The sequence below is a fragment of the Colias philodice genome, chromosome 1, assembly GCF_061535455.1.
Source record: "Colias philodice isolate Cphi_HAF_F1 chromosome 1, ilColPhil1 Martin Lab GWU primary, whole genome shotgun sequence".
Taxonomy (NCBI): Eukaryota; Metazoa; Arthropoda; class Insecta; order Lepidoptera; family Pieridae; genus Colias; species Colias philodice.
The window spans coordinates 4,713,589-4,737,794 of record NC_143086.1 but is presented as its reverse complement, the minus strand read 5'-3'; the positions used below and the strand labels follow the sequence as shown (position 1 = coordinate 4,737,794).

The 24,206-nt window shown below is 32.5% G+C and overlaps 1 protein-coding gene across 1 annotated transcript in view; it reads right to left on the bottom strand.

Annotated features, from left to right (window-relative positions):
• Window positions 1-24,206, bottom strand: part of LOC149491106 (glutamate receptor 1-like) — an 80,341-nt gene that overhangs the window by 43,682 nt on the left and 12,453 nt on the right. The window contains exons 2-3 of the mRNA XM_089702168.1: window positions 17,756-17,908; window positions 4,343-4,470 (exon numbers count right to left, since the gene is read on the bottom strand). Of these exons, the coding sequence (XP_089558294.1) occupies window positions 4,343-4,470; window positions 17,756-17,908 (281 nt within the window). The remainder of the gene's footprint in view (window positions 1-4,342; window positions 4,471-17,755; window positions 17,909-24,206) is intronic.

Sequence of the window (24,206 nt, the reverse complement as noted above, 5' to 3'; positions counted from 1 at the left end):
ACGGCTGAACCGATTTCGATAATTCTTTTTTTATTATATTCCTTGAAGTACGAGGATGGTTCTTATGTAGAGAAAACGTAAACATGTACCACGGGCGAAGCCGGGGCGGACCGCTAGTCTTATATATAAAAATGAATCGCAAAATGTGTTGGTAAGCGCATAACTCGAGAACGGCTGAACCGATTTCGATAATTCTTTTTTTATTATATCCCTTGAAGTACGAGGATGGTTCTTATAGCTAGAGAGCTAGTTAGTTTAGTTTTAGTGCAGTGGCAGTGTAAATGTTGTTGTTGAGGTTATGTAAATTTAACACTTTAGTTAACTACCAAGATATAAAGAAATGAGGATAGGACACAATAACTATTGGTTGAGGTATTTATAAACTCATAATATACTTTTAAAAAAATCACGTTTTAATAAATTTCTAGAATTAAATTAGAACAGCTGATTCAAAATAGCCTAAAAAATCTTAATAATAATAATTACGCTTCACAGCAAGAAGAAATGTACCATATGTACCCGCACAAAGTCGATATTGTGTTGCCTACCGTTCGACTCAATGGCTAGGGTTGTAACTACCTTTAATAATTATTACCAAACTAATAAACCGAGTGATGCGAAATAACCATAATTCTTTTAGAGTTTGATAAAATGATCAGGCAGGTATTTTCTTTAATCCTCTGAATTCTCGGTTACTAAATTGTATCGTTGAAATTATTCTTAATCGCGTAAATTTAATAAATAATCATATGGAAAACACTTTTCATTTGTTTTTTTACTTTCACGCCCAACTACTATACAATAATTACGTTGTTTCGGTATTTTGACGAGAAAACGCAGGAAACATCCGTTGTATCATTTTAGATAGATTGTATATTTTGTATCTGTAGAATTGAAATCAAAGCTATGTATATGTTGTCTCCATTCTTTTCTTATCGGATTGTTGATCCCAATGCGAATGCGTCACTTAAATTTTATAAAAGACAATTAAGAACATCAAAAATAAAGTGATACGTAAATATTTCACAGTGCAATATATTATGTAATTAATAATAATTATATATTTATGAAAAAATAATTACATCAGATTTAATAATAGCAATTGTTTTGAATGTACATAATATGAATAAATGATTACATCATAATAGTAATAATCACAATTGTTTTATTTCCCATTTGTTGCAACCCTAGCATATTTTCATGTAGCAGCAGAAGTACCTACACTGGCGGCGCGGCGGCATCGTGCGACATCAAAGGCATTGCCTTACTAGGTAAGTTTATAATGACTCATTTCTTTTATTATATAATTTACGTTTTACTTTTACAGAATCCGATTCAATGGATTATGAAGACGAGTCACACAACGCCATACGATAGTGATGATGAATGAACATTTCAATAAATGCATGCGTGTTTTTTTATGTTGTTTTGTAATTGTTAATTGTTTCTTAAATAAAGAAATAAACTAAATATTTAAATGATGATTTGTTATTTGCAACACAACTTTATATTTGAGATTCTTTACAAATGTATATTTAGTTTTGTATCATCAAATTTATAAATTTTATTCCATAGTTTTCAAAATTAAATGTAAATGACCATAAAAACATTAATAAAGTAAATCATTGATGTAAGGTCAGGGAACGTAATACATATATACATCTGACCATGTAGAAGCTAAGTCTTGTTGACTGCTGAAGTCTGTAAAGTTTTGTTGTCTGCTGAAGTCTGTACGCAATGAAAATATCTGCCGTTTCGAAAATAAGTTTTTAAGACCCTAATAAATAAAATATATGAATGGCAGATCTGGTGAAATACTTTCAAAATTGTATTTTTTTCAGCACTTTCATAAGTGTCTGCCAGAATGTTATCCGCGTGATAATGGTCTGCCATTGTTATTTTCCGATAGTAATAATAATCTATTTTCAAATATCAAAATGGCAGACGTGGTCAAATGGTTTCAAAGTTCGCCAAAAATTTCCACCTGTCTTACCTAAGCGCGCGCCCCGTCCACCACTCTGGGCTTAGTGACTCCTCATCTCATGTATAGTAGGTATAGGGGAATCAACACACAAAAATCCAGGTCTGGTCAAATACATACAGGTAGCTTTGCGCTAGCTCTCTAGCTATTACTTCTTATGGAGAGAAAACGTAAACATGTACCACGGGCGAAGCCGGGGCGGACCGCTAGTAAATAATAAAATAATAAATAGTGTATTAGATTTGTTATTGTATCTTGTATACCTACGAATAATTATTCTTACGTCTTGTTGGGAAATGTTCAAATACCTACCTATTGAAATAATTTACTGTTACAAATCATTAGTGTTATTAGTTTTGAGTGAATAGGCATGGATCAGAAATTCAGAATATAATATGCTACTAACTACTCAAATACATACATGTTTACACAACAAACACCACTGACCTCTATAACTATAAGTTATAGAGGTCAGTGACCGTCAGTGACAAACACTATGGATACCTACGCTCGCGAATGCAAATTCGGTGATTTACTAATTATTGATACCTAGTCATTGAATTCGTTTTGAAATAGCCTGTACTTTGTAATTTTTAGTGTTATAGACATTTATAAAATGTGGTGCTCATTTTTTTGTAATAAATCATCCCGAACGCTATTGTATTTTCGTTGTTTTATTTCAAGTAAACACCTATACAATTTTGTCACGAGCCGCCTCTGGCCTCTGGGTGAAATAAACAAGTCAAATGATTTTTGTTCTAATTGTATTTTGGTAGTAGTTTGTTTAGAATTTACATTACCATTGTTTAATTTTTATTTTGTATTTGCAGTAAAATAAAAAGATGAAAAACTTCATTAGGTATATTGTACGACACCTCACTCTGAATCGCGCTAGCGAAATTTTTTCGTTACAGAGCACATATACAACTTTCGGACAATCTTCATTGAGGCCGGCCGGCAAATCGAGTATGTCGAGAAACTTCACTTATTCGATGGAGGTATTCTACCTTCCTTCCTCCACAGTTGTGGGACCCCGACGTGCATTGAACACGCAGCTTTCTGATACTAGTAGCTAAAATCAAAACCACAGATATGTCTGTGATCAAAACCATAATAATATTTTTTACCTATTATTTTACTAAAAGTCGAGTGCATCGAAATCGTAAATATGTTTTTCACCTTCCTAGTTTTTTTTCCATAGTAAATAGTGTGTTTGATTTGTTGTTGTATGAATAATTATTCTTACTTGTTGGTTATGAAATGTATATTGAAATAATTTACTTTTACAAATCACTAGTGATATTAGTTTTGAGTGAAAATGCTTGGATCAGCATAATATCATATTTGCTACTTCAAATACATGTTTTGATAAAAAAAAAACAATAGTGTAATGTAGGTAATAAAATAAAACTGCGTTTTATTGTAATCAATTTTGACATTATTTATTTCCCAAAATTACAACAAAATAGTTTACGCCAACAAATATAACTTTTATTTTTATAACAATCCTACTTGTTTTACATTCACGCCATCTAGACTTAAATCTTTATCATTTTTGTATACGTCTGTGTGTGTAAACGACCCTGTATGCAATGACAGATGTTATAATGCATTTTTTTACCGAATTGGGTGGATTTTAAGGCAATGATATGACATATTTCAATAAAATATAATATTCAGTAACCGCCATGACTATTCCTACGACCTTAATCTTTTCCAATTACGCAAAAACTCAAATAAACTAGAAATGTAGAATTCAGCGCCATCTAGCGGGATATTGGCTGGGAACAGATCGTAGCAATCACCTTAAACAAGTTTGTTTATAAACATTTATTGTAGAAACTTTTGCTGTTCTTGGTTTATTTTAAGGTCAAACAATAATTTTAAAGAACTTTCAATACAGAAGTTTGGTAAACACGTTTTAATATAAATCTGTTAAGTTCCTTAAGTAACTTTTCCTATTTAATAATAATTGCTGTTGAAACGTGTTTTATCTTATATATAAAAATGAATCGCAAAATGTGTTGGTAAGCGCATAACTCGAGAACGGCTGAACCGATTTCGATAATTCTTTTTTTATTATATTCCTTGAAGTACGAGGATGGTTTTTATGTAGAGAAAACGTAAATATGTACCACGGGCGAAGCCGGGGCGGACCGCTAGTATTTTTATAAAGTTAGTTTGGTTTGTGTAGTTTGCATGACAACCTCGTAAAACACCTACAGAATAATTTAAAAAAAATACAAAAATAATATCGAAAATATTTTGCAGCAAGATAACTGAGAACAAATTTTACAAATCAACAGAGAACACACATGTACATCACACATTTTTACGTCTAGAATTTACGAATAAACGTACCTTTTCCGGGAACCACGGCGTAACAAAGGGCATTTGGAAGGTATTAGTGTAGGAGTGTAGGGTATCAAACGATTCCGGGTTCACAGCTCCAAGCATTGCGAACACGCCCCGGGCAAACTGGGTGCAGACTGTGGACAAATGGTGAAATTAATTGCGAACTTCATTACATTAGGCAGAGATAATCGAACATTGTGCGTACATTGTTAGCACGCGGCGTTAATTAAATTCCATAAGTGTTAAGTTTAGCATTATGCGTATTAACTGTAGTCAGTTAATACTTACGCATAATGCTAAATAGCTAGTACGGGTATACTATACGACTATACTGTGAAAGTTTTAAGGAATGCTTATTGCACTTTAACACTATATTTCTTGGCATAGCTTTATTGTTTCTAAAATGTTTTTATTGGCTCTACCTGTATGTTTGGATGGAACCGAGTGTAATCGATTGCTTTACACTCGAGTGTAAAGCAATCGATTACTAACCTTGTATATATTAAGAAAGTTCACAGAGACAGCTAGTAATTTAATTAGCATACCTATGTGACGTTGCTAACTGGTATAATTTTCGTTCAGATCAATAGTAAATAAGCTTATATTAATAACAGTTAATTGCGACAGTATATCATATACCTCATGTTTGTATTTGTAATTATTTTTTTTATTAATTATTGTTCTTATAAATACTTGTGTTTAATAAAATATTACTTTTTACTGTTATTGATAAAGTTTTGTGAATGTGGAATTCAATAAACTTGAATTCTACATTCACATCATAGTTTGGTCATAATTAAAAAGACGTGTGGCACTCGGGGACTGCCGCGGTAAAGCTATTTCATACTATGCCTTCAAGCCACACCTCCGCGCCCGTCGGAGTGGGGAGCGTGAGGTTTTTCGTTACTAAATTTCTGGATACGGTCCCCGCGCCCCCGCGCTTAAGGCCCGCGATAGAAGCTATGCAATAGCTTAAAAAATCCTCTGTTAAAATAATTTTCATGTGAATTTAAATTCAAAGCAATAATTCAATCATGGACTACAGAGAAATAGATATTAAACTGACTATCTATTCATAGGAACACAGTAATAATCACGAATTCACAAATATCATCATTAAATTAAATTCTAAATTATAGTTATGCATTACCAAACTAAACAGCACAAACAAAGAACCATAATCAAATTAGGTAGTACCATCAAAAGTCGTGTATTTAAACCGTATTATTTGAATTGGAAATTGCCACAGATAATAAATCCATATTATAATTTACGTACGAACGAACGCTTTAACAAAATTTTGTGTAATATTCTCCAATGACGCAGTTTCGGTTCGTAACCATTAATATCACGTATTTCCAATTTACAAATACATATTCGAATTATATGGGTCTATGCAAAATAGGTGTGGATTAAATATGCTGTGGTCGGTTGAAACTCATCAGTGTTAGATTGAACTTTTGCTGCAACGCCGCTTGTTTAGTTAGACATTGGCGGTGATCCTATTGTCGCAAAGTGAATAGAATGCGTCCCACTTTAGATCCATCTGAGGGTGGAATTGTATAGAATAGGTATAATGTGCTGGTCAATGTTATCATGTATTAGATGTATATAACGTATATTACGTACCTACGTAAGTATTAGATACGTTATAATATGGGAATGGGTGAATGCATACTTTTACTATATTCTCTCTTATGGTTATACAAATACCGCTTTTATGATGGATTGTAACATAAACATTATAAGTTTACATTTAAATGTAACAGTTTTAAAACTATTATAAAACTTAATAAAAAGCGTATGATGACGAGGGAGACGCCCATTGCATTTTAATAAATGAATTAATGGTAAATTGGTAATTCATTCTATACTTTCTTGGAATGATGCCAAATAAATTGTATTTTTTTCTTTCAAAACGATCCTAAGAATTATTTAGATTTAAGAGACGGGTCTACACAGAGCAAGCAGCCTGGAAAAGCATTTTCCGCGCGAGGCAATTCGTCCTGTGTGGACGTGGCTCGAAGAAAATGGCTGTACACTCGCTTTCCAAAAAGACCTAATTAATTCATATAATTATCGATGTTGTTAAAGAAATAAAAGCGGCTAAGTGCGAGTCGGACTCGTGCACGAAGTGTTCCGAACTATGTGTTAGTATAGTGGCAACGAAAATACATCATTTGTGAAAATTTCAGCTTTCAAGCTATCACGGTTTATGAGATACAGCCTGGAGACAGACAGACAGACAACGAAGTCTTAGTAATAGGGTCCCGTTTTAGCCTTTGGTTACGGAACCCTAAAAAATAAAACATCTAAATACACACATTATTCAAATGTATATAAATGTAAAGATTAATACATTGAATCTCACACAGTCCATAAAGCGTAGATTAGCCCATATTGAGTGATGAACTTGAAGAGCTCACAATTAAAGTAAACCGCTAATAATCTTAAGCCGAAACGCTAATGTTATTTGCATAATTATAACTCGGAGTTTCAGCCAGTTCTGAATGTAAAGCACAGATAATGAAAATAAAGTCGCTAAAGATTATATAAAGCTTTTTTAAGGAACGAAGACGTTAAAACGTGCCTGGGCGAATACCACGTATTTGCGTTGGGCACAAAAAACTTCCACTCAGATTAAATTTAAGACAATTCACTTTATTTTCGAGTTCATTAAATTTAGCCCCAGTGACAGGCTTTTAAGATAATTACTTTAGGGTACAATTACAAGCGCCCGAGGTGCAAAGATATAGAAATTAAAATTTCAACACCTGTTTGTATTGAAAAGACATTTCGTAGGCTCTTGTGTGTACTCTATACAGGATATATAAATCTGTGCAAATTAGGATTATTAGGATAATAAGTTCATTACACAACACAAATGCATTAAAAACGATAATTACTGAAACAATAAAAACATTTGATAGTGACGATTTTCCAATACTGGGTTCATACAACACAGTTCATTCATGTTTGTTAGCACATAATTAAATGCATTAGCTTTGTATTATATTGATTTTTACCTTTAGTTTCTAACTAGCTGTTGCCCGCGACTTCGTCCGCGATTACGTCGTTTTTCGTCATTCGTCGTTTAAAAAAATACGTGACACTTTATTTTTGAATGTTCTTAATTGTCTCTTATAAAAATAAACTACATTAAAATTGAATACTCTGATAAGAAAATCTTAAAATCGGAGGACATCGAAAATCTGAGGAAAACATGAATTTGATTTAAATTCTACATTACTTAGTAATTCAAATAATAATCTAAATTAAATGTAGATTAACAGTTTGAGCGCATCATTATATAATATGTACCTAAGTATTAAATTACGTTAGTTTACATAGTAATTTTACTAAAAACACGATGACTTTCTTTCGCGCTCGGTACAACAAACTAAGCATGTTTGTGGTACGTGGCCCGCATCACTTGACCCCCCGCGAGTTCCCCTCCGTTACTATGCGAAAATACATTCGTCGCCCTACTGTAGGAAAAATTGTAATATTTTAAATTCGAGAAATATTGATTTCTTGTATTCGACTATTCGTTGTAGTCGAATACAAAATATATTTGAAGAAACTTAGGTTGGCCTTCAGGCAAAAGGGATCCTATCAAATGATAAACTTGACCTTGTATCTTAAAAGTAAGCATGAAAGGATCCTCTGATAATTGTTGAGCACCAAAGGATCATTTAAAACGCACTACTATAAGAGCGAATATTGTCTAAGAACTGTTTAGATTGCACATGTTCCTCTAAAAGTAGTGATTTCAAAGGTTCTGGTGTATCTTCAAACGAAAGCCGACTCCTTACTCCTCTTTAAAGCATTACAAAAAGAACATACTACGTTAATATCGCCTATACAGAAGATGATCTGTAATCAATTGTGAGGTTATAAGCAAACCCACTTTTATATTTGTCGGACCACACCACCGAATTCGTAGATTGATCTTCTATGTTTACCTCTTAAGTCATTAAGACTGTCGAAATCTGTCTACAGTAAGACGGGCCTCTCGCTATTCGTCCGTTTCAAGAGACCAAATAGTTTCAATTCTTAATCTTTCATTAAACAAACTTATTAATCGTACTTGTCTCAAATAATCTTGTCTCAAATAATGGTAATATTCGCGTCCCTACTCTAGTCATTGCTTATGCTCATGTTCATCTTCAAGAGATCGAATAATATTATGGTGCACCCTATCATTTGTCAATCGGTCTTCATATTGAATAAAAGTTTCAGATTATCGAGATAAAATATGCCATTTGCGATCAGCTGTGAGACGTTATACCCTCGAAGGTTTCGGTCTCACAGGATAGTACATGCCGTTCGCGGTCAGCTGTGAGCCGCAATTCTCGTTGTGAAGCGGTTTCAGGTTCTCGGCATAACACAATATGTTGTTTTCGGTCAATAGTAAGCCTCTTACCTCTAACAATCCTTGAGAACTCTTATTTCTCATTTTCTTAGCTTTGCTCGAATTTCGATATAAAGATTTTTTAGGTGGCACTGATGCGAGTAAATAAAAATTAAGTTAAAACGGACTGAGAGTGTTATAATCATCAATCATCATCATCATCAATACATATAATAAAATTGTGGAAAAGCGATGTCTGTACAATGAAAATATGTAGAAAAAAATTAGCAGGTGTTATTATTAAATCGATCTTGAACCCAAAACTGTAGTTAAAAATTTTTTTGTCTGTTTGTCTGTATGTTTGCGCACGCTAATCTCAGAAATGGCTTATCCGATTTAGATGCGGTTTTCACTAATGTATTGTGGTAATCTTCATTTAACAGTTAGTGTTTATTTCATGTCAATCGGTTCATAAATAAATAAATAATAAATAAATAAATTAATTATTAAAAAAAAAAAAAAAAAAAAAGTTATGACAATTTATAAGTAATCACGGCGAACATTTGCTAAGGCATTATGTCGTATTAGAGCGTATGCGCACTATGCGGTTAGCCGCATTGCGGGTAGCCGTCCGGCTGACCGCAAGCACAATTATGTACGTAATATCCGTAATATTCATTTCTATGCGCACTGCGATGCGGCTACCGCAGACCGCACAGTGCGCATAGAAATGAATATTCCGAACATAATTGTGCTTGCGGTCAGCCGGACGGCTACCCGCAATGCGGCTACCCGCATAGTGCGTATACGCTCTTATATTTTTAACCCCCGACGCAAAAAGACGGGTGTTATGTGTTTGACTGCTATGTATTTCTGTGTGTGTGTGTGTGTCTGTCTATGGCACCGTAGCTGGCTAACAGGTAAACCGAATTAGATGCGGCTTTTTTTTGTTAGGCAGCATATTTTCCGACGCTGGTTCTTAGATAAATTGTATCGAAATCGGTTCATCCACTTATTATACCTACATAGGGGTCAAAGTGGGAATGAAAAAAATGATATAATAATTTATTTTTAAAGATCGTTGGGAAGTTTATGAAATTATTTATTCCTTTTTCTATACACTTTTCTTCGTCTAAACGGTTAAGTTACGAGCTCCCTCTCTCTCTCTTCAGCCTTTAGTTACGTGCGTGAGACAGGAAACATCTAATTTGGATTTGTTGCTGGATTTGATAAAAATTGAGTATCGATTAAGCTGATCAGTGGCTACACCATACATTATTAAAAACATCCATTTAAGAAAGGAAGGAAATAGAATTTGCTCCTCTCCCCCCCTGGTTCCTAAAAAATAATATGACATAATTTAAAAGAAATTTTACGTAGAATTAGTTACATAGGCATTTCTTTTTTGATTTTCGATATTATATACTAATCATAATTTTTAATTACAATATTATGTAGTAACTATTTGGTATAGGTTAGGCATTTCATTTCTTGATTTTCTTTAATAAGTTGGTACGTAAGTTTTTTAGCTCAGTTTAGTAAGAAATTTTAATAACAATTCTTTTAATTATTTATGGTAGTACGTATTTACTCAATAATTGTATGTTAAGTAGTAATTCAGCATGGGCGTAGCCACGGTGGGGCTGGGTGGGGCGCTTACCCTGGCTTTGATCTGGTAGGTACCAATTGTGAAGGGGAGTGGGCGTGGGCGTTGGCGTGGGCCTGGGAGTGGGCGTGGGAGTGGAAGCATGAAAATAAAAAAAAATTATTGTTGCCCCACCCTGAGCCCATGGTCATAGGTCCCATAGTCACTATTCCACGCGGACGAAGTCGCGGGCACAGCTAGTAGACAAATATAATCAGAAAGCTTTGAACTCCTAAGCTCAACCATAAAAGATAGACATTAATTATGATGTCGGGAAATATTTTTTATATAATATGGAGAACATTTCTTTCATACTAATAATTGTACCAAGTTTCGTTTAAATCCGTCGAGTAGTTTTTATTTCTATAACGGTTATACAATATACAGACAGACAGACGGACAAACATTTTTGGCGTCAGTGTCGATCCCTAATCACCTCGTGATAGTTATTTAGGAAATATATTTCATGTACAGAATTGACCTCTACAGATTTAATATAAGTATTATTCATATAATTAGATGCCAATTTCCATGTAACGTTAAATTCGACTATACAATAACTAATAACAGACAACGCAGGTTACTCTCGTTTCCGTAAGTTGAGGCGGCTACATATTCGGTCCTCATAACTTCACTTTTTGTGAACGAAACGACAGCGCGGTTTAATTCGATGCCAACACCATCAAAAAAAGGAAATATTTTTAATTGTGAAAAAATATTATGATTTACACTATAATTAATACTATTTTAACATTAACACAAAATATAAGACTGTGAGTGTGTAAAAATAAATCCAGCTAGTTTCACATCAAACTTATGTTTTTAATTAGGTATACGACATGAAAATATATTAATTACCAAGCAATAATCATACAGGTAAATACTGAACAAAAGTATTAACAGTCAAAGTATATTTTTACTTACAACATGTAAATGATGAAGGAATAATAATTATCAACGAACTAACCTTTTTGTATTATTGTTTATAAATATAAATTCATAAACAATAAATTTATAAAGAATAGAAAAAATTCGACCACTAAAGAATGCTGGTTCGAGTCCCGCCTCGTTATCGAATTTTTAAAACACGAAGATTTTTAAAAATGTAACCAATGAACACAATCAATATTAGATTAACTGTAATGGTGTCTAGTTTGACTTAAAATAATAAACATCTACCCTCACTTTTAAAAATGTAGTATATTCACACGAATTATAAGCGCACCTTATAGGGAAGGGAAGATATGGGTTAAAGAGTTAAATAAATAACATAACATAATTATATTTAAATTATTAATTTTTAACATTGTGTTCAGTAGTGTTAACATGTAAATTGATTTGATTTTTACGAAATCTCATAGATGGCGCTGTTTCAAATTTGTATACTAATAAATTCATTAAACTGATTCTCTGCCCAAATTACGTAAATGACATAGTTTTTATTGTGTAAAGCTAGATAATAGCATGGCTTACCCGAAACCAACATTTAAACATGAGTCTTTAGATTGTACGCTGTCGTAATACACGGAATACGTAAGAAAAAAAAAGGTTCACAGCTCCTCCCCCGGAGGTGATAGCATGATAATATGTTTAAAAAAGCCTCACCCGACCTGTTAGTAATATTCATGCAAAATTTGAAGTCAATCTATGCAGTACTTTTCGAGATTAGCCTGGACAAACATACAGACAAACAGACAAACAGACAAACAGACAAACAAACAAAAATTCTAAAAACTATGTTTTTGGCTTCTATATCGATTATAGATCATGGATTATGTATTCTTTTAAAAAAATATTCAATGTACAGTTTTGACTTTCCTACGATTTTATTATATGTATAGATACTAATAAAATAGGCCTTTAAAAATAAAACGTTGAACTGTCACTTTTGTTTATAATCTTCTTCTTATATATAAAAATGAATCCCAAAATGTGTTGGTAAGCGCATAACTTGAGAACGGCTGAACCGATTTCGATAATTCTTTTTTTATTATATTCCTTGAATTACGGGGATGGTTCTTATGCAGATAAAATCTAAATATGTACCACGGACGAAGCCGGGGCGGACCGCTAGTTTATAAAGAAAATAACCTTCCATTAACTTAAGACACCACAAATCTTTGGGGATTAATAAACTCCAGAATCCATGATTATTATACAAAAACCTCGAGTAAAAATAAAATGTTCATTAAGCACTTTTCTGTGGTGTAATTTGATTTATATTTTTCTCAAATAAATCCTTATTTGATGGTAACAAAAAGTGACTTAATCTTTATATATAAAAATGAATCGCAAAATGTGTTGGTAAGCGCATAACTCGAGAACGGCTGAACCGATTTCGATAATTCTTTTTTTATTATATTCCTTGAAGTACGAGGATGGTTTTTATGTAGAGAAAACGTAAATATGTACCACGGGCGAAGCCGGGGCGGACCGCTAGTATTGAATAAAAATAAATCCTTTACTTTGTAAAAGCTAATATATCATCATCGCTAAAATAATAAAGTCTACACATAATAAATTATCTTATGGTACGTTCCAATTTAGAGAAAGATAAGCAAAATGCGCATTGATGATTGAAAAAAAAAATATTTGTACCTACCGGCCGAATTGATAACCTCCTCCTTTTTTTGAAGTCGGTTAAAAACCAATCATATCCACACGAATACTAGTATGTTACGTTGCAAAACTTTAGTAATGTATATATAATTTCCTAATAATCGCTGAACGACACATTCAAATTAAAATCTTATACGCCGCGTTAATAGACCGTCTATAAAACAAGTAAGTTAGCACATTTCACATAATAAACACGTTGAATACTATTCAATTTGAACATTTAACTTCTGTCTTCTTTAGCCGGGTTTCCTGGAACGGTTTTAACACAGATCTCTCCATTGTGAAGGGTATTTAACTCTGAAGCTTAGTTTAAACTGAGGTTCCGAAATCAAAGTGATGTAGTTTTTAAATTTAGCTTAAATTTCATAAAGACCATCCCCAACCATTTTACGAATCTTTAGTAATTACAAGTGAAAACGTGGTGTTGATAAAAAGAGCGTGTGTACCGATAACACGTGACAGAAGTGAAACTTCTTTTTCAAGATTCAAAAATACCAAAATCGTCGCCTTACTCAATGACGTGACGGTATTGCCATGACGTGACTTAAATTTTACTCTCAACGCGCTTAAGAGGATTCACTTCAATAAAGCTATAATCTAATATCTAATAATTGTGTATATTAAGTTCGACTTATTCGTAATACCTCGATTTTCTATTTAATTTCCAAATAAGACCGCAACACGAGAAACAAAAAAGAATAATGACTATCAATTGGGAAGCTGCGGAGATTTATGAGCAAAATATATTAAAAAGTAGGCTACAAAATAAACTTCCTTCTTTTCGGGAAATAAATGAAAGTACAATTTTTATTAGATTGTAAAATTTAATGCTGAACTCAGAGCAAATATGTTTATCAATCCAAAACTAAATAATTGTTAAAATAATCATAACATACACGATTTGAAAGGTAGAAATACGCCCTTGATACTCATAATCTATCCGCTAATAGTAAATATTTTAAATTCATATGAAAAATCTAATACGATACTATAAGCCAAGTATTTTCTCCATATAAATATTTGCCAAGTTGGCTGATAAGAGTCCGTCGTCGGCAGCGGTGATACCATTCATGATAGTATAGCCATTTGCATTTCTACAAAGAGCCGAGAGACCGATTTGAAAATACCTAGAAATTCTTTAATATAAACTGCCTTTACAATTTTAAATACATTTATTTATAAGTAATTCATACTTGACATCGTATAGAAAGGAGATAATATGGAAATCTTGTTGAATTAAATAACTTTATTTCTGATTTGAATGCATTACACGCTTGAATGGCCAAACGAATTTTATAGATGAAACCATGATGAAGAATATAGGCTACTTTTTTGAGTACATTAAACTTCTGAGCTTCGAAAGAGCGAAGCAAAGCTAGACATTAAATAAAGGCCATCTAAATATTTTATGAAGATAATAAGTAGTATACAAGTATTTAAAAAAAACTTAATATCCATCAGAAGTCGGAAAACAACGGAAAGTAATCAACTACACCTACTAAGAAATTTATATTTGTTATTCCTACAAAACTAGGACGACTTTAAAACATATTTAATTAAGCCTACTTTATGAACCTACAGCACACCTACAGTATTCATGTAATTGTATAATACATACGAGTATTCGACTCTTTTTGTTTTACAGCGACTGTCTGGTTAAAGCAAGAAATTATACCTGAACATTATAAACGGGCGAGAAAGTTAGCGATCAAATAAAAAATTCACGGCCCCTTTCAGTGGATTTGAGGGAAGGCATTCTTATATTGTGCCTCGTTGAAATAGCAAAAAGTTCCCATCATTAGGACAAATAACGCCTCCACCTTCATCCTCTTACGGGCAATTTGCTTTTGTTCCTCCTTTTAATTTCCGCGTCAGTATTTACATAGTAAAAAGAGAGAAGTATGTTATCTTGGAACATAGGTACATCGCGCAGTTTGTATGTACGCGGAGTGACCACGCCCCCGTTCATGTACGTATGCATGCTTGACGCACGCACACAACGCGCCTCGATTCCCTCTGTGGTACCAGTCTCGTGAGGGTCGCGCCATTGCTGTGAGTGGTCGGTGTTTGTTTATACAATTATTTAAAATATCAATGTGACAAAATGACAACCCTGCGCCTCACGAGTTTAGGTATCGTGGGCTCCTAATCGCCCGGAGTTGACCTACTTCTCTCTTTTTACTATGGTATTTAGGAATTACTTTTTCCAGAGATACGAAATATGTTGCCGGCTCTTTCTGGTTTTCAAGTCGTATCTTGGACGCATTGAAATAAACGAGCTGCGATACGTTTCATGTCTCCGAGAAGTGTCAGCTTTTTTGGTATCTTTTGTTGGATGGTTCAGATGTTTTTTTTTACTTTTTTTATTGGCTCTCTGATAAAGCAAATTGCCCGATTGTGAGGCTTTTTGATAAATTACCACTTGTATACCAGTGTGGCCTTGTAAGTCAGTGCGACCACCTATTTCACTAATTATAGTATAAGTTCATTTAAAACATTGTAGAGTAATAAATACTCTCACCGCATTATTTTTGGTAAAACCACAACAAGTTTATACAAAATTGCATCAAACACACGTTATGAAAACATAACATCAACCCAAGGTGTACTTTGGAAGTTGAAATTCAAAGACGTTCTTTCCTCGTATAAAATAACTCCTGAGGCAACGAAGTTTTGTGTATGTAAATTTAGAGCTCTTTAGTACCTCGTGTGATGTACAAAGTGTGCAAGAAAACGTATTCTTACCTAAAAATTACCTTGGAATTTTTAACGACCGACGCCGCACACAAATGGCTGTTAATATATGAGCATTCATTTTCAATTTACGTACCTTGTAGGTGTTTGCTTATCTATAATATTTATCGGACGTAAATTTCCGTTCCAAAGGGTACATATTTATTTTTCCAACTTATTTTGTAAGGTTTCGTTATAGCGTCGCAATATTTACGTCCTTGCGAAACTGGATATTTCTCAAACATTCTGTCCGTTGTCAGAATATTATTCACCATGTCTGTGGTATTTGTACGATATCACTTCCTTCAGTATCGGTGAAATTGCATGCATTTACCAATATGTTCAATTCGCATGCAATTTTTTTGATACTGCTTCTTGCTTGAACTCCTGTCGAATAAACTAACAGTTATGATGAAATGGTTGGTGTTTGTTCACTTATAGGAGTCATATCAGATCTTAGGTTACAATAACAACCGATTCCTCTACATTCTCACTCCAGACTTTGACAGAGACTTTAGTTCCTCAAAATGAAACGTTATTTCCTATTTTATTAAGAGAAACTGTGCTCGGCGGCAACGAAGATTTTGCTCTAAGATACGATATTTTTTCAAAGAGGATATTAACTACATTATTGATAAATATCTTATTTCGTACATAAAAGAGCAGTTTATATGGTTTGTTTTTCACAAAAAGCAAAAAGAAGCCTTGATTGTTTCGAATAGAACTGTCCGTTTATTGAATAAACTGTCGGACAAAATTTTCAAACAAACTATTCATTTATAACACTAACTTGCACAGATCGTGAAATAGTTGAAACAATTGAATACAATTAACAAGAACGTCACCAGAAACAATGGAAAATTGTTAGAATTCCATGCTCTGTTTCGTTTTATTCGTAGCTTGATATTGCGGTCGAATAAAAATACAAAGCGTATTTCCAGTTTAGAAACGAAATCTGGGAGTGTTTTGATATTTTCGAGTTAATTTAGTGTTTATTTCGGAATAACAGAGGTAAGAATAAAATGGATAAACATACAAAGAGATAATAAAACAGATAAAGCAATAAGACAAACTGAACTCAAACATTTATTTATTGAATTAGACTTTTAAAAGCACTTTTAGAACATAATAATATAGTTTTACCATTCACCACCGATTCGGAAAGCAGTTTCTAGAAGAAGAACCGGCAATTAACATCAATTAAACGGAACAATTTAGTGGAATAGAATAAACTAGAGCATCATTGATATAAGTTCTAAACATCAAAAATAATGTACCCTAAAAAGAAGGACAAAACATTGCAGCAGTAGCCAAATGCTACTGTTTAAATTACAAGTTACACTAAACACAGAACTCATTTTGAATTATTCTGGCTATTTAGCGTATTTCCTGACTAAATGATATTTATTTCCTTTGTTTCAAATTGTCCATTGTATGAAAATAAATGTAAAAGGATATCTTTTCAATTCTAGAATTCTGTGACAATCCTTTATTGCGTAACTAGAATTAATTTGGACAATACATAATAATTTGGATTATACATTCTGTAGTTTGAAAACGTATGTCGTATTCTTCTCAATATAACGATACAATGTCTCAATTGTCTTTCAATACACTGCTATGCTGCTATTTTAGATCATTTGACCGCCGTGGTCATAGGTCATAGGTGTGGGTCCGCCGGGTCAAACCTTCTTGGGAAAATTCAAATCGCTTTACAAATTTACCTCAGTGAATATTGATTTATTATTTCTTTCTTCTTCTAGTTTTTAGTCAGTAAATATTGTTCTTTTATTGTATGTATTATTTGCTTCTTATTTATTGATTGAAGATATATTTTATACACTAATTTTAGTCAAGTAATATAATAATTATATATATTACTCGTACTCTACACTACAATCGTACTCAACCTGATATATTATCAGTATAGTAATAAGGTCAGAAATACCATATTTTCGTTATAAAATATACATCTAAAAAATATAGAATAAAATGTCATAAAGACCATAACGTTATAAAATCTACATCTCTATATTACGCATAGATACTAAAAAACAAAAGTACTTACTCAACCGCGAGAGTTTAAAAGCATCAGCGGTATTGATGACGTCAACATACGCTTGCAGCTCCAGTCGCCGGCTGCTTATGTTCTGGTTGTGAACCGTCATCGCGTACTTGAATACATTCTGGATTTCTTCGGTGTTCTGGTCGAATATCGCTCCTGTGAACAAAATAAAAAAAAATCATAACTACATAATAATACATTGTAGTATCTATAGAATAGAAAGGATGGAAATTTTTTCATACAATATGACTAATTATATTATTGGTTTATAAAAGGACATATTTATCGATAAATAAACAGTAAAGCACATGAATTTATGGGTATCGGTAGACTTGCAATGTAATTATAAAAATCTTATCCCTACACACGCTTAAGCGACCTTTTTCAAAACGTTGCACCATTTCCCAATCCTGCAGTAAAATATAGAACGTCCTTTTCTCATCTAATAAATACTAATCCCGCCATCTTTCAAAGCATACCACCAAATCGAAAAACACCCCTTATAATTCTTAGCAGTAAATCTGAACAAATAGCGTCAAAATCCATTCACAATATATAACAATCGAACGAGCACGGACATGTGAAACCGAGCAGTAAAATAAAAGATCCCATTATTAGCTCTTATCAGGGGCGCCCGCATGACGTCATCGCTGATGTATGGCCCTGGACGAACCGTTTATCTCACTAGTCTACTACTTCTTTAATGGCTTCCATGCTACCGAGTTCTGTATTGTATCTGTGGTTTGAAATCCTGACTTTTTATCGACGGAACACGCATAACCTTAAAGTAGCGCTGTTATTCATTATTTACAAAGAGATTGAGATATTTGTTTTTAAGTATTTAATGCAAGAATGTTAATCTGTTACTTCTGGTAGCTTCAATTTTTTGTGTGTGTGTGTTAAGTGAAAACTTCTTTAGCGGCGTTGGGTATAAAATCTTAAACTCGCGTCAGGACACGTGGCCTGATCGAAAAAGCGTAAGACGGCTGGATATCAAACATGCTCAACGAATAATCAAGTTTTCACTTCTGCCGGCACTCTCGGAGTGCAACCCGTCTTTTTTTTTTATTGTACATAATATGTGGTTTGGTATCTCGCGTTTTTTTTTTTTTTGATGGAGCACGTATGAACTTAAAGCATGCCGTGGCAATATTATTCATCATTTACGAAGAGATTAAGACATTTGTGGTTTAATCTGGCACTTCCAGTTGCTTCTTTAACGGCTTCGATGCTTTGTATTGTATCTATGATTTGAAATCCCACGTTTTTTATCGACCGGGCACGCATGATCTTATATAGTAACTGTAGATGGAACAAGCATATTCTAAAAGTTGAGGTTTAATATGAAACCTCAATCGTATAAGTTGAGCTTAAAGTATAATTTTACGTTTTCTAAGTCAAACGATTCATATTTTTCCTTTAAAGCTCTATTGAATTCTCATAATAATCATGACCATTCACAAACCTCTATTTAAAAATATATTGTGCGGTTCCCATTCAGAGAACTTTCGGCAATTGTTTCCTGCAGTTAGAAAGGAAAAACTCTAATGACCTTTAAACGAACTTAATGGCTCTTTCGCTAAGAACCAGTATTTTATTGGTCCTAGTTAGTCTTCGTTAGATTTACCAGGTCTAGCAATTGAATTCCTTCCGTTCCGTTCCATTATAATTCTCTTCCCGTTCTTATTTAAAGATTTTTCTATTTGTTTATTTCTTTCAAATTGAATCACTAAACGGACTTTGTAAAATAGAAAATCGCTTCGTAAACTGCGAATATTTAATGCTTACATGCTTAAATGTTAGTAGTTTATGAAAATACTTTTGTTATATTGTGTTTGTTATTCCCAAAATGAACAATAAACAACAATGTAGTTCAATTTTTGATGAATGTACGTATCGTCTTGCATTGTTGTATGATATTTAAACCTATTCATTCAATGAATAGAACATCATATTATTATCAAAATTACAAATAGTGTATTGAGTTACAATATGTCCATTAAAATCACCGTACGATAATTAATATGCACCTTTATAGTAATTGCATTGTTATTTGAATAATACATTTAATTCGGCGTAAAATTCATTGAATGAAATATTTAGCGAATATAACCTTTTTGAGATAATTCCACAAAATAGACCGTCTATACAGATAATGTGTTATAAAATATAATTAGCGGTCTAAATCATCTTTATATAATTTAAAAGTTTTAAGTAAAAGCAAATCAATAAGATTTACACAAAATAAAGCAAAAAAATTTGACTTGTATAAAGAAACATAAATACTACAATAATGTTATACATGCTGTAGAACTTATCCAAGACTCGCCGTTGCGCGATGAACACAACATTTTTTTTTTGTTTTGTTTGTATAGTTGGAAGGAAAACCTGATGTCTAATAATAAATAAATTATTATAGTTTAATATGTATTATTAAATATTAGGTAGATATGTTGTTATACATATTACTACAGCTCTTAACCTAAAACTTGCATTTTCAAATTGATTTTCCAAGTCTAAAAGATACAATATTCGATTTAAAAATGATTCGTGTGCAATGATGTTCGTTTCTCTTGAATATTAAGTAGAAATTTATTAAATACCAAAGGCTGCGTCAGCTAAGCTTCCACTTATAAAATTTTAAATAATCGTTCTACAATAGAAAGATAGTTAATTATAGCTTTATCTCAGTATTTTCTCTTATTAAACGGATTCGTTTGCTCAAGTACAGTACCTGCAGAGAGCCCTGTAACTTCATTAAAAGGAGATTAAAAGAAGTTTCCAACACAAAAGTATTGCAGCGCCGAGCCCGGGATATTATGAAAGATAATACAAGTTGCGATATTACTGCAGTAAGTGTCTACTAGTGTTTACGTCTTTTTTGTAGCAAGATGGCGATCGCTGTGTTTAATCTTTTGCATAATTCGCAATACTTCCTGGAAAATATTTCTGTCGTGAGACCGTTTTTGAACTTTTTGCGGTTAAGCTGTAATAGTGGTATACGATGGTATTTTTTAGTGGGAAAGGGATGTTAGTTTTTCAAAGTGTTCCTTTAACATGAAAGTACTTGTATAGTATGTACTTTGGAAGGAGTATGTTGGATTCAATGATAAGAACATCAAAAGCACACGAGATAAGAACCAAATGATTAACTACTATAATTTTGCAGTACGGTTATTATTATTAACGAAACTGTTATTTTAAATTAGATGCTACCTTAATTTTACAAGAATATGAAAATAAATACAAGAAGGGAAATTAAATTCCAAATTCATAGCGCCAATATACACAAATAATTTGGAAAATCCAAAAGTGCACGCCTCATAATTTTTTTTTAATAAATATTTATTAATTATTATTTTTGTTTATTTAATAACAATTAAACCACATCGAATCAGACCCTGAAAAATGAAAGGGTTCTATTCCTGAGCATACTCAAGCGTAAGAGAAAAAAAAAGACTCGATTAGTAAAGTATTTCGGTCGCTATCGTGTTAACAAGAAAAAGGATCCGCACATACAGACACACGGACGTCCAAGACAGAACTTTTTTAAACTGTTTTTTAACTAGTTTAAATAACAAAAATGACATCAAAAATATCATGAACGTTAAAAATAGTGTTTTTTCTTAATATGTGTGTGTATGTATTATCTTACAAGTGCAATGTATGATACATAAAGCCATTTTAAGTTTGAAAAATCAGATGTTTTGCGCGAAGTGACAGTAGTACCTACCCACCTCAACGCTTCGCTTATGAGGCGTGCAATAATTTCCGTTTTATATTATTATCTTATCACGAAGGAATGATAAATTAATGTTAAAATCTATGAACATTAGCTTTGTTTTAATAATAGATATATGAAAAAAATTAATTAAATTATTAATTTAGGCCTTTGTTAAAATTTTCTTTCTTTAATTTCGCTTATACGAAGACTACGAACATTGTGCCAATAATCAAACATTTATTTAAATAAGCATTCATTATATATGTAATTATTTCATATTATATTTAGATTTTTGGGATAACTTTTCTTAATCAAAAAACACATGATTTGGTTTTGTTTGGTTAAATTTAACAAATCGTATAAATTACACGGACGCAGCCGCGGGCGGTCCGCTAGTAATATAATACACACTGAAACGTTCTATAAATGTTTAAAGCTCTTTACCAAACATATTGTTCATAACAATTAAGTCAAAAATCAAGCCGTAATAACCATACGATTTAAAGACCGCTGTGAATGAAGCATCGTCAATCCGTCACTCCGTCGGCTCTATATCAAATTCACCTGTCACATGTTCCAAAACCTGTCTTCTCCCAACTACGTTGAAATTGAATTGCATGTAATTAATTTTGCAATCAACGGATTTTAAACGTAATTAAGAACGATTTCTACGTCTTTTTAGGAGGATAGATAAGTTTAGATAATCAACGCACAGACTTATACCTATGTTTATATATCAATACAATAAATATGCATCATTTTTATATTGGTGCAAATGTTAAGAATAATTTGTACGTATTTTCCTTCTTTTCTTCTTCTTCTGAAACAACTTCTGAATATGTATAGCTTCATCTATTCATTTGTACGATTACTTGTACGGCCTCATAAAATTATCTTCCTTTTTCTAAATATTCCGTATCTTTAGATATACTTCATGCAAATTTACGTAGATTAATGGAAAACATTCAAAAAACGTATCTACAGGAATAAATCATTCAGAATTTGGCCGTATCATCATAGTACATTTTTTTAAGAATTTAAGATCACAAAATATACTCCTACAAAAATTTAGTATTTTAGCACTTCTCTTATATAATAAGTACCTACTTATATGTCAACTTATTGAACTTTATTTTATCTAAAAAGCCTCTCTGCATTAGTAACTTAAATATTGGTAGAAAAATGTTTCATTCGTTATTTTTTGGAACAACAAAATATGGCCTGACCTACGCAACTTTGTCTGCTCTCAAAACGAATATTTTTTGTTCATTGTTTCTCCACTCCTATTGATCAAAGCATGATGTTATATTATAGCCCTCCTCGATATATGGAATATCCATCACAAAATGAATTTTTAGATTCGAAACAGTAGTTTTAGAGTAGCACGTTCAAACTTTTCACCTTTATAATATTCGTATAGTTTATAATCAAACTATCTAACAGCAACTGATATTTGAATACAAACTTATATGAATAACTTATGAAATTTATATATATAAAGGCAAGAATATTTTCACGCAACAAACTGTTTCATCGCAGTTTTAGGGCTGTCAGAATACTATTACAATATTACCGTGTACGTAAATTTGTTGTAACCGTTTAGTCCCGTTGTGACACCCTGGCTAACGTATTTTAAAGTTATAGACGGCGAAGCGCGAATTAGTTAAGTGCATAATATATTGAGGTATTTGTTCAGAGATAATTCAGTGTTTATAATGTTACTAGCGGTCCGCCCCGGCTTCGCCCGTTGTACATAATATTTACGTTTTCTCTACATAAGAACCATCCTCGTACTTCAAGGAATATAATAAAAAAAGAATTATCGAAATCGGTTCAGCGGTTCTCGAGTTATGCGCTTACCAACACATTTTGCGATTCATTTTTATATATAAAGATAAGCCCACATTATTTAAAGGTAAACTGTTTAAAATGTTACCGTTTAAAATGTAGACAATTCTCTCTAGAAAATAGTGTGAAATAAAGCGCTTCACATTATAAAAATAAACATAATAATACGGGAGTAATCATCCAAAGGCGATTCGTTTAAGAATCGTAGGGAAAAAGCCGTCATTATCAATAATCTTGAATTCTTGAGTATGCAACGACGTATTAACCTCCCAATTGCCTTCTGATCAACGTTTTATAAATATTTCATGACCTGCAACAGAACAGTGGCATCATTAGGAAGAAGGTAAATAAATAGTAGGTTCCTTGCGGTTTGGCTAGAAGCCAGCTCATATGCGAATTCTTCATATAATTGCGTTCTCCGTCACATAAATAAGTTTTAAGTAAAACCTTTAATTTGAGATAATATTTATGTAGCGGTGCTGATCGTAAAATACTCGTACGTGTCAAGAAAAAGGTTTTAGTGAAACGCAGATTCAAACTTTAGGACGTTTAAGAGCATTTTTTAAATTGTTTAATTTGTTATTGTATAATTGTATATTATATTGTTTTATTAGTTCTTGTGTCTTTGACGAAAAATACTTTTTTATGAATAAGCATCAAAAATCGCAATGCATGATTTTCGAATGATGAAAGATTACGAAATTATTCTATAAATTTCTGTAGTAAGGTGACGTCAACATGGTAAGTAATATTCGAATTCACGCTGAAGGTGCAGCGCATAACCATTTGGATTTGGCAAACGAGTATAGCGTGAGTTTAAAAAAATATATGTGTCTTTAAATATATTTAATTTATCAGAAATAAAATATATTGTTAGTAATG